Source organism: Dermacentor albipictus, chromosome 6, assembly GCF_038994185.2.
Source record: "Dermacentor albipictus isolate Rhodes 1998 colony chromosome 6, USDA_Dalb.pri_finalv2, whole genome shotgun sequence".
Classification (NCBI taxonomy): Eukaryota; Metazoa; Arthropoda; class Arachnida; order Ixodida; family Ixodidae; genus Dermacentor; species Dermacentor albipictus.
The window spans coordinates 102,670,414-102,682,580 of record NC_091826.1 but is presented as its reverse complement, the minus strand read 5'-3'; the positions used below and the strand labels follow the sequence as shown (position 1 = coordinate 102,682,580).

Below are 12,167 nucleotides of genomic sequence, written 5' to 3'. Positions count from 1 at the left end.
TAAAATGCGGAGAAATAGAGTAGCCGAGCTACTGCTTGCCTCGATCTTTTCACTGCAACCGATTTATAACAGAACATGTATCCAGCGGATAAATATCTCACTTAAGTCTTGTCACCTTGTTTACGCGAACAGACTCTACCTGCACGACAAATTACATAGTGATGCTAGCTAATAAAAGAAAATCACCAACTAACTTTGTAATTGAACACCTGTGAGAACATGTCCCAATTGAAGAATTGAAGCTGCGAAATACTAAAGTCATGTCCACCTACCCAGAGGTTCAAGAAATACGTTCTCAAATGTGCCGTAACATCTGCTAACATTGCAACCAACCCTCGTCATCAATATATATAACGTGGGTCCATATGCCAAATGCGGCCAATTTTCTTCCACTTCTATAGTCCTTCATTTATTATTTCTACATTTTAATTAAAACAGGTATATCACCTTGTAAGTGCTTTAGTTTCATTGTCTGTCCGTTGGCTTCACATGATTTTGATATGTGACCTTAGCAGCAGTTGTGGTGGCGAAAGGGTCTACCCTTCTATTTTTTTTTTTGCGCTGCCCATTTTCTGAGCTCCTGCTCGCACGGGGCTCATTGTTTTGTCCCCTTCGAGCGATAAGTTGATTGGCCGCGGCATTTTGATCATCTAGCCTGCGCCCGGCTTGTTTTCCTTCGAGTAAAAGGTTATCGGTGACAGTATTTCGAGAAGTCACGCACGCGCAGACACTTGCAACTTCCTGAGTGCATCTGAACTATAGAAGTCGCCGCCCCCTGGACAACGACAAACGCCCCCTTCGCGAACTTCGCGACTCGTGGTATGCCGGCGCGCTCCTTACTTCGGCAGCAGCTGCGGCGGGCCGAGAGGACGTGCCTATAATTCTTCACATTCGCCACTTTCCAGGCTGGGGAAATTTCGCCGTTACATTAAGGGCTCTGTTTCTCTGTGCCAACCTCTTGCTGCCCTGCTGCTGCCAGTGTGAGAGTCTTAGTTTTTAGCGTGTGTTATTTTTTTTTCAGTCTTAAGCACACGCTCGCACGGTTTCGTTCGAGCATGCCTCGTGACAGCGAAAGCGCATGTCTTGCCACGAGGGGTTGCCCGAGGCGGCTCACGTGTCGTGCATTCAGTGTAAGCATCGGTACCACGTGAGGAAGTGCTCGGGTGTTAATTTGACGCCGTTTAGGGCTACATGGAAATGTCAGACGCGCACAACAACCGCTAGACGGAAGGAATCCCTCCGTCTCATCATTGTCAGGGCGTCATTGTGAGGGCTGGATATATTGGCTAGAATAAATAAAGAGCTAACGGAGTTGATAGTATTGATCTCGCTATGAGTGTTATAAAGCGACAGGACAAACATGAAAATTAAATTTTGAGGTTCTACGTGCCAAAACCACTTTCTAATTATGACTAACTATGAAATCCACGGGTGTTTTCTCATTTCGCCCCCATCGAAATGCGGCTGCCGTGGCCGGGATTCGATCCCGCGACCTCGTGCTTAGCGGCAAGCTTGACAAGGATACGAAAGCCTAACTAAGCGAGCAGAGGTGATTGAAAGGAACTATGAGGCTGAGGACGTAACGCAACGGACTTAGGTCGTAAATGAACAGGAGTGGCGAAGTAGACGCCAGAATCCAGATACATGGACTGCCAAAAGCGGACAGGGAAGACCTCCTGGAATGAGTAAATGAGGTCGTACGGCAAATTATGGTACCTGAATTAGCCGCTTACTCAATCATGGCATTGCGCATGATATCTGGAAAAAGCCCTGTAGTTAGTGTCCGCTTCTTGCGGCAGTCTTTGACCGAGGCTGTTGGCTTTCCCCGAGCAATTATGCTCTCGACCATAGTTGAATTCTGTGCTTATCAGAGAAAATTTCGCTAAGTCAAGTGAAGAAGTGCTCTTCTCAGCGAAACGGTGGGCCAAAGAAAAGCACTACACATGTGTAGTACAATAATGGAAAATTGTGCGAAAATATGGTCAGCCTATTGTGACCATAAGAAACAGGGGTGATCTAGAAAGTATTTGAATGCAGTGGTCCGGCAATGTTAAGTCTTCTTCATCAGAATATAAGCCCATCTGGCTGTGCATCCGCTTTCTACGTAGTTTTCCTCGCCTCTCACAGACTGCATTTGAACACGCAATCATCTCGGGGAGAGTATAATGAATTTAGCACTCTTTGAGAATCCTTCAACTTTCATTTATCATTTTGAATGATGACTTAAATGTGGTACTGTAATGACACGGACACCATACATATTGATGATAACAAATATATATTTTTCAACAGGAAGAACAAGTGAAGTGGCAGAATATGTCTGTATTAGAGCTTAGTTGCAACTGCGCGTATGTTGATGAACTGTCAATATGGAATGAAATTCACGAAGTGGTTCCCGAAAAATGTACAAAATTTGCGCATGGCTTGTTACAGACCTCTTGACGCCAATTGCACCGAGTTCTTTACATTTCTGGAGAATCCGTTTTTTCTTTTGTAAATCTGTAAACAATAGTACTTAGAGGTGGCCTATGCTCTCGAGCAATGCCGGAAAAGAGTACGTCCGTTTAGCTCGAATCGCACACGATGTATGCCGTTATGCCTGCTCCTGCGCGCGTTGCCGTAACTTGTGCATCGATGATCGACCTACATTTATTACAAATATGACACATGACTGCGTACTGGCTGGCACGATTAACGTAGCTATTAGTGATCACTTACCTACATGTTTTGTTGCTGACAGGCACCCGACGTGACTTCAAGAATGAGTGCCAGACATTGTCGTTCGACATATTTCTGCATGAAGACTTGTATGCAGGGACGAAAGAGCGTCAACAAAGTGGGTCGAGGTATCCTCCGCAGCACCTAATGAAGCATATAATTTGTTCATCGATGCATTGTGTTCCCTATATCACAAGTACATCCTGTACAAAAAATAAGACGCCATAACCAAAAAGTGCGCGGGAGACATGGATAATACCGGAACTGCTAAGTATGGTAGGTAGAAAGGAGAAAATTTATTATGTGTTCCTGAAAAATCGTTATACTGATGCACTAAGAAAACTTACACGCTACAGGAATGACCTTAAAATCTTTAGCTCGGGCCCAGCTCCGAGGCGGCCTATTCAAATACATGTAAAATGCAAAAACGTTTTTCTGGGATAACCGCTTGACCGATTTCAATGAAATTTGTTGTATTTCAGAGAGAAAGTGAAATTCGAGTGACTGTTGGAAGCGGAATTTTGATTTAGGGCTTGAATTTTGTTAAAAAGATTTTCAAGTATTCGACCGCTCGAAAAAAAGATAGAAGCACTACATTTACAAATTCATAGCTCTGCATCAACAGATATTGCGGTTCTGTAAACGGCATCCATTAGATCATTCAAAGCGAACAAATTCGATATGTCATTTTACATCTTACGTGAATTTGTAACGTTGGTTACAAGGGTTCTGCAAAAGCTGTATTTCCATATTACTATTTTCGTTTATATTCATGTGTAACGTATCAATTTTGGCCGCTTTAGATTTACTATGAGATAGAAGTCACAGAATTACATTATCATTTTTCGTTGTTGAGTTACAGAGTTGTAAACTCGGTAGTTTCGTTTTCCTAAAATTTTAGCTTTTTGCCAATTTTTAATGATTGCCTTTTTACATTTTTGCCATTTAATGATTGCCAGACGAATGTCTAACTTCTGAGATATATCACGAGCAGCCAACAAACAGAGACACAAAGGAAAACACAGAGGAATTACTTGTACTTACTAAGGAGTGCAGCGGTGGCGTAGAGGTAGAACACCCGCCTCGCGTGCAAGAGGTCTGTGGTTCGAATCCCGGTGCCGGCAATTTTCCACCGGATTAAAAAAAAATATCCGCGTGTGATAAAATTGCATAAACAGGCCTGAAGTGTGGCCTGATCCCGGTGACGAGAACCGGTAACGCACTCCCTCACCAGAGCAGGATTGGCCACCCTGGTGCAGTACTTGGCCACAACCTCCTATATGAACAACACAATCAAACCCCGGCCCTCAGTCCCCAGCAGCTGTGAAGCAACTGACCACGGCGGCGGTCAGACATGCGACGCAGCAGAGGGTGCTAAGAATCACTGGCTCCGGACAGGCCGCCATTGGAATATGAGCCTGGCAACGTTTAACGCTAGAACGTTATCTAGTGAGGCGAGTCTATCAGTGCTATTGGAGGAATTAGAAGGCAGTAAATGGGATATAATAGGGCTCAGTGAAGTTAGGAGGCCGAAAGAAGCATATACAGTGCTAAAAAGTGGACACGTCCTGTGCTACCGGGGCTTAGCGGAGAGAAGAGAACTAGGCGTCGGATTGCTGATTAATAAGAATATAGCTGGTAACATACAGGAATTCTACAGCATTAACGAGAGGGTGGCAGGTCTTGGTGTGAAACTTAATAAGAGGTACAAAATGAAGATTGTACAGGTGCACGCCCTTACATCCAGTCATGATGACCAGGAAGTCGAAAGCTTCTATGAAGACGTGGAATCGGCGATGGGTAGAGTGAAAACTAATTACACTATACTAATGGGCGACTTTAATGATAAGGTAGGCAAGAAGCAGGCTGGTGACAAGGCAGTGGGGAAATACGGCATAGGCACTAGGAATATCAGGGGAGAGTTATTTGTAGAGTTTGCGGAACAGAATAATATGAGGATAATGAATACCTTCTTCCGCAAGCGGGATAGCGGAAAGTGGACGTGGAGGAGCCCGAACGACGAGACTAGAAATGAAATAGACCTCATACTCTGCGCGAACCCTGGCATCATACAAGATGTGGACGTGCTCGGCAAGGTGCGCTTCAGTGACCACAGGATGGTAAGAACTCGAATTAGCCTAGACCTGAGAAGGGAACGGAAGAAACTGGTACATAAGAAGCCGATCAATGAGTTAGCGGTAAGAGGGAAAATAGAGGAATTCCAGATCAAGCTACAGAACAGGTATTCGGCTTTAACTCAGGAAGAGGACCTTAGTGTTGAAGCAATGAACGACAATCTTGTGGGCATCATTAAGGAGTGTGCAATGGAAGTCGGTGGTAACTCCGTTAGGCAGGATACCAGTAAACTATCGCAGGAGACGAAAGATCTGATCAAGAAACGCCACTGTATGAAAGCCTCTAACCCTACAGCTAGAATAGAACTGGCAGAACTTTCGAAGTTAATCAACAAGTGTAAGACAGCTGACATAAACAAGTATAATATGGATAGAATTGAACATGCTCTCAGGAACGGAGGAAACCTAGAAACAGTGAAGAAGAAACTAGGAATTGGCAAGAATCAGATGTATGCGTTAAGAGACAAAGCCGGCAATATCATTACTAATATGGATGAGATAGTTCAAGTGGCTGAGGAGTTCTATAGAGATTTATACAGTACCAGTGGCACCCACGACGACAATGGAAGAGAAAATAGTCTAGAGGGAATCTAAATCCCACAGGTAACGCCGGAAGAAGTAAAGAAAGCCTTGGAAGATATGCAAAGGGGGAAGGCAGCTGGGGAGGATCAGGTCACAGCAGATTTGTTGAAGGATGGTGCACAGATTGTTCTAGAGAAACTGGCCATCCTGTATACGCAATGCCTCATGACCTCGAGCGTACCGGAATCATGGAAGAACGCTAACATAATCCTAATCCATAAGAAAGGGGACGCCAAAAACTTGAAAAATTATAGACCGATCAGCTTACTGTCCTTTGCCTACAAAGTATTTACTAAAGTAATCGCAAATAGAATCAGGAACACCTTAGACTTCTGTCAAGCAAAGGACCAGGCAGGATTCCGTAAAGGCTACTCAACAATAGATCATATTCACACTATCAATCAGGTGATAGGGAAATGTGCGGAATATAACCAACCCTTATATATAGCTTTCATTGATTACGAGAAAGCATTTGATTCTGTCGAAACCTCAGCAGTCATGGAGGCATTACGGAATCAGGGTGTAGACGAGCCATATGTAAAAATACTGAAAGATATCTATAGCGGCTCCACAGTCACCGTAGTCCTCCATAAAGAAAGCAACAAAATCCCAATAAGGAAAGGCGTCAGGCAGGGAGATACGATCTCTCCAATGCTATTCACAGCGTGTTTACAGGAGGTATTCAGAGACCTGGATTGGAAAGACATGGGATAAAAGTTAATGGAGAATACCTTGCTAACTTGCGATTCGCTGATGATATTGCCTTGCTTAGTAACTCAGGAGACCAATTGCAATGCATGCTCACTGACCTGGAGAGGCCAAGCAGAAGGGTGGGTCTGAAAATTAATCTGCTGAAAACTACAGTAATGTTTAACAGTCTCGGAAGAGAACAGCAGTTTACGATAGGTAGCGAGGCACTGGAAATGGTAAGGGAATACATCTACTTAGGGCAGGTAGTCACTGCGGATCCGGATCATGAGACGGAAATAATCAGAAGAATAAGAATGGGCTGGGGTGCGTTTGGCCGGCATTCTCAGATCATGAAAAGCAGGTTGCCATTATCCCTCAAGAGAAAAGTGTATAATAGCTGTGTCTTACCAGTACTAACCTACGGGGCAGATACGTGGAGGCTTACGAAAAGGGTCCTACTCAAATTGAGGACGACGCAACGAGCTATGGAAATAAGAATGATAGGTGTAACGTTAAGGGATAAGAAAAGAGCAGATTGGGTGAGGGAACAAACGCGAGTTAATGACATCTTAGTTGAAATCAAGAAAAAGAAATGGGCATGGGCAGGACATGTAATGAGGAGGGAAGATAACCGATGGTCATTAAGGGTTACGGACTGGATTCCAAGGGAAGGGAAGCGTAGCAGGGGGCGGCAGAAAGTTAGGTGGGCGGATGAGATTAAGAAGTTTACAGGGACGGCATGGCCACAATTAGTACATGACCGGGGTCGTTGGAGAAATATGGGAGAGACCTTTGCCCTGCAGTGGGCGTAACCAGGCTAATGATGATGATGATGATGATGACTAATCGAATTAAATAAATTATAAATTAATGGCAATGAAAGTGGATGAAAAAACAGGTTGCCGCAGGTGGGGAAAGATCCCACATTTTCGCATTACGCGTGCGACGCTCTCGCATGCGTAGTCCGAAGACGTCGGATCGTCTTCCACCTGCGGCAAGGGGTTCTTTCATCCACTTTCATTGCCATCATTTCATTGCCATTAATTTATCATTTAATTCAATTAGTAACTACAAGTACTTTACCCTATGTTTTCCTTGGTTTCTTTGTTTGTTGGCTTCTCGTGATATATCTCAGAAGTTAGACATTCGTCGGGCAATCATTTTTGCCCAATGGTTTTGAATGTATTGGCAAAATGGATACGGGTCTGTAGTTCATTAACGTGTTATTGTTTTGTTTTTATTTTGTACGTACTGATTTTCGGTAACCTTCTCAAAGTTGATGTGGTAAACCAAATTTTATATTGCTACAACCGGCGTAATTCACGTTTCTCTCTCATAATATCAATACAAGTAAGCTCAGACGCTGCGTGCTGGGAACGTACCTGCTTTTCAAATACATTTAAACTGGGCATTTGGAGGTCTCTAAGGCTCAATAATACGACGGCCTAACTGCTACATCAGAAGTCACGCAAGTGCAATCACACGCTCGTAGCACACATTGAAATACTTTACGTCTCAGTGGCATACTAGCGCTAAACATTCCTCGGAAAATAAGAAAAAAGTAAAGGGTGGATTTCGCTTACTCGTCTAGTAGTTAACGTCTCAGCACAAGGTTTACGAAAATATTACTTTACAATTAATATTATTATTATTCAACAACACGTACCCAAAACATCACACACACCGGGTGAGCAGTTGTCCCCTAAAAAGAAACTACGTCCACCCGCTCGAAGAGGAAACAAAAGGAGATAAGAAAAGACGGAATAAACAACACATCACAAAGTCACACGCAGAGTACCAGCATTGCAGAAAACAGTCCAGACTCGTGTTCGACAAGAATTCTGGTGCAGATTGTGAGAATCATATCAAATTGATGCACGACTCTTCGGAAACGATATATCATTAAGCGCAGTTCGAGCCAGATAAATTTGTTGAAACTTGCTGAGCAGCACACCACGACGTCTGCGTAAAGTTGGACACTTTCTTGAAGGAATAGTTTATCAGCTTCGATTGATTCAGTCTTCCTCTTCACTGTCCCGTATAAGCGCCTGCGTCACACTCTGCTGCGACGTCAGAAGAGGTCGCGACCTTCCGAAATGATCAGTACCCAAAGTGGTCAGTCGTCAAGACTGGTTAGCCCAGACGCAAGCGGTCGCCCCCTGTACGCCATTATGGGAGCACTCTCAAAAAATAAATGCTCAATGTTATCTGTTTTGTGTGACCGCAGCCACCACGCACTTCTAGTGGCCATCGCAGCGTCACGCTAACCTCTGGGCCGTAACTGGGGCGTCAACTGCACCTAGGGCTTACATGCACATCCGCCTATGTGCGATGCGTTCCTATAGCTGAAACGTCCTCTAAAGTTCTGTGAACACTGCGCGGGTCTCACTCTCCACGCTCGTTCACCGTTGCTACCGTTGTCAATATCGCTGTCGCGGATAAAAGTGTGGCGCTGTTCTGCGTAGGCCCTGCATACAGTCCCCTGACCGTGTGCTGTCTCCCACCTTATCGATTCGTGGTATCTCGCCCCGCAGACTCCCAGTAGCAGGTGGACATCGTCCGGACGTGTTCGAGCCTGAGCGATGAAGGTGGAAGTGGCCAGCAAGCGCAAGAACATCCTGGGCGAGGGCCCTCATTGGGACGAGCGGAGCGGGACGCTTCTCTACGACGATGCCCGTGCTCCCGAGCTGGTCCGCTACGATCCGCAGTCCAGGACCGAGACGGAGATCCTCAAGCTCGGTGGGGGGCTCTTCTTTCGCTTTTTTTTTCTTCGATAGTATTTACTTGCGTTCCAGACATCGGCGACCTCGATAAGGTGGCGCCGTTTGCCTAGGAAAAAAATTACTTCGACAGCAATTGATGATAGAGTAGCAATTCGATGAATTCAAAACTATGTGCAGCAGCCCAGAACACGCGCACCTGGTGCACTGCATCTTTCTCGAGGACTACAGGAAATGGCGGGTTTAGTGCAGTTACCTGAGAATCGCGTAACTGCCCGCAATATTGTCTTACGTATAAACACTTCAGTACTCTTACAGCATACCTCCACTCAGCGCTCCACGTCGACTCGTGATGATGATAACGATTACGGCTTATTGGCATCCCCTTTGAGCCCGCGCGGTGACAAATAGCCATCGAGCCTGTTTGCGTTATTCGGGTATGCTGTACGTGCTTTTCATTCTGGCATTTTTTTGCATTAAGCTCTTTAATCTTTTTGTCTCTTTCTCAATACTTCTCCATTTACCGTGTACCGCTACCTATGCCTTGAACGGATCTGGTCGTATCAATATCATTCCTGCTTTTTTTCCACCAATACTCTAAATGTATCTTAATTCCTTATCTCGTCTGCTGACCGGTCGATGCTTGCGCCCACTTCCAAGCGCTTCTCGAAGGTCTAGATTACGTACCGGTCTCACTGAGCAAATTACTTCGCATTCCATTAGAATATGCTAGGTGGTCTTCGGATTTTTGCTGCAGCATACGCGTACAGCTCAACTTGTTGCGAATATTTGCTCCGGTATGTTTTTGTCCTTAGGCAACCAGCTCGAGCCTCATATAGGAAGACTTTCCCCTTCGTCTTATCATACAGATTTACCCTTCTACTTCCTTCTCATTCTTGTGAATCTCCATGGTCCTTTTTGTTTCCATTCTTTGCATCCAATTCACTGTCTCTGTCCCTCTCACTTTCTTTGACTCCTAGTTTTCTACTTACGCTTTCAATTACCTCGTACATGGTTGCCAAGTTCCTTGACCTCTTCCTCCATTCTGTGTCCACGCATTTCAGGCACAGATACATGTGCACTTTAACCGCGCATTTATTTTCGTCCTGTTCCTGAGTCTTCCTTCATAACTAATCTTGCTCTGCGCTTCTCTGACTTCAAACGAGGCCCAACCCATGTCATCTTGCACATTCTCATTTGTGGTTTATCCGTGGGCTCCCAAAGCCAGCTGGCCCACTGATCTTTGGTTAACTTCGAGCCCCGACGAGATATACGGTATTAAGCACGGAATCGCATTTGCGAACGTTGTAGCCCTGGCACCATTACTCCTTTCCAGATTCCACGCACCACCTCGTATTTATTGTGGCCCCAAGGTTATCTGTGTTTCATTACTGCTGCATGCAGCTGCCCCTTTAATTTCAGGTTATCTTGGTGGTACGCAAGTCGGTACTAATTGATGGCAATGCTACCTCTCGACTAAAGCGGTCACTGCTCTATACAGACGCTCCACAACAATAGTTGAGAAGCGCAGTGCCTTATTTATCAGAGGAGCGACGCTGTAACTCAGTGGAGTGGGGAAGAAGTTTCGAGTCGAGGATTGTTGAGAATACAGGGGATAAACTTACGCAGCAGGAAATGAAACAAACCAGCCGCGGGGCCGCTGTGGCTATAGTGTTCGGTTGCCGAGGAGGAGGCAATGGGCTCGATTGCCCGCCATGACAGTGGCATGCAAATGCAAGAAAAAAAATGTATGTTAAGTTAGGGTCTCCCTTAAAGTACCTAAAAGTGGTGGAAATTAGTCCTCCACCACAGAATCTCTCATAGCTTTGGAGTTAGTTTCCTTGTGAAACTAAGCCTCACGAATCAGTCAATCAACAATTAAATGTAAGCTACAACGATGTGTCACAGACGCGTACCCGTGAACAGCAGATATTGTACAAACAAGAAGGAGTACGTAGCTACTTTTCATGCTCTACTAACCTATATCTTGCGCAGAAATGAGCCTTGAGCAGGCCAAGGCGTGATTCGTGGGATTGCTGCCAAAAATTAGCCGGTGCGTCCGCCTCCAATGACCAGACCGGCCAACAAGCAAATTTCACGCGCCCGTCAGACATTACCACGAAGGGCCGTTACCATTGCCGAAGTAATTACTCTCTGCCGAAGAAAAAGAGCTCCTCCTATAGTCTCACTCTACGAGGAAAAGAGCAGCCAAATAATGACCGTGCAGGGCTTCACAACAATTGAAGTGCTATGGCTGGTACGCGAACGCACATGGCTGAGAAGCGGGCAAGCGGTTCTGACCTTGGCACGAAGGCTATGTTTCATACATAGCAGGCCATGCTACGAAAGCTAGAGACACTTCCATAACGGCTCGCATCTGCGACCTAAAAGCAGTACGTCGCACATGGAAGGAAGATGTCGGGTACGCGCCGTGTAATTCGAGGTAAAATCATGTCTCGCGCTTCCATGTCGTAAAACGTGAGGTATTTATTGAATGAAAGTCGCCGGAGACCTAAACCTATACCACCGGAATTGCGGAGTAACACGTTTTCGCGGTCAGCAGCCTAATCGCCTCACTTGTGCCGCGACAAAAACATAGCACGTGACCGACAAGAAGCAGAAATTTGGGCAAGGAGTACGTGTTTTGACGAGAACTTGTGTCCACAAATAGCAGTTGGATAATGTGTAGCAGTTATTTCGTAGAAAACGTTGCAGAACAACAAGTACAGCGCGTCGAAGCGCGCGTATGTGGCCCTTCTATAGCCGCACTATACTTGCATAGCTTCCGCAGCATTGCCTGCTCTTTTTGAAAACGAGTATAGTGGTCGCTTGTCGGGCTTATCTCATAGCAGTGACCTTACTAGAATAATAAGTTCGATTGAGGGTAAAGGAGGACTTGAGATGAGGTTAGGCGAAATGATGCTTTGTCTTTTGACAAAAGGCTGTTTCTGCAGCTGAAAAAGTTGTTCTCACTTAACTTGAGCAGCGCTGAGCAGACAGACGGCCGCATTCTATAGCGTCCAAGTGAAATCTCATTGGCGTGGAGGCCGAAGTTTCTCTTGTTTGAATTTCGCTTCCGAACGCGTCGTCCCGGTCCCTGCATCGTAAGCACGCTAAGAGTGATTTCAACCGCCGATTTCGAGACTTTTCGCGCTTCTCCCATAGACACGGCGCTATCTAATTCATAGTATAATTGCAATTTCGTTTTTCACATAGCTCGCTCCGCTATTGTCTCGGCCACGAGACGCATGGGCGGTTCGTTCGAATTAGTATATATGAAGTGCAGAATTTGAATGTGCTTTTGTATGTTCGGGTTGTTTTC

General features: G+C 45.4%; 1 protein-coding gene across 3 annotated transcripts in view; it reads left to right on the top strand.

Moving 5' to 3' along the window:
• Window positions 1–12,167, top strand: part of LOC135913655 (regucalcin-like) — a 43,759-nt gene that overhangs the window by 16,334 nt on the left and 15,258 nt on the right. For 2 of the 3 annotated variants that reach the window (XM_070520918.1, XM_065446199.2), the window contains exon 3: window positions 8,660–8,864. In XM_070520918.1, coding sequence (XP_070377019.1) covers window positions 8,708–8,864 — 157 coding nt within the window. In that variant the 5' untranslated portion in view covers window positions 8,660–8,707. Of the gene's footprint in view, window positions 1–2,747; window positions 2,995–8,659; window positions 8,865–12,167 lie in introns of those variants that run through there. The other variant, XM_065446200.2, reaches the window with a different exon arrangement.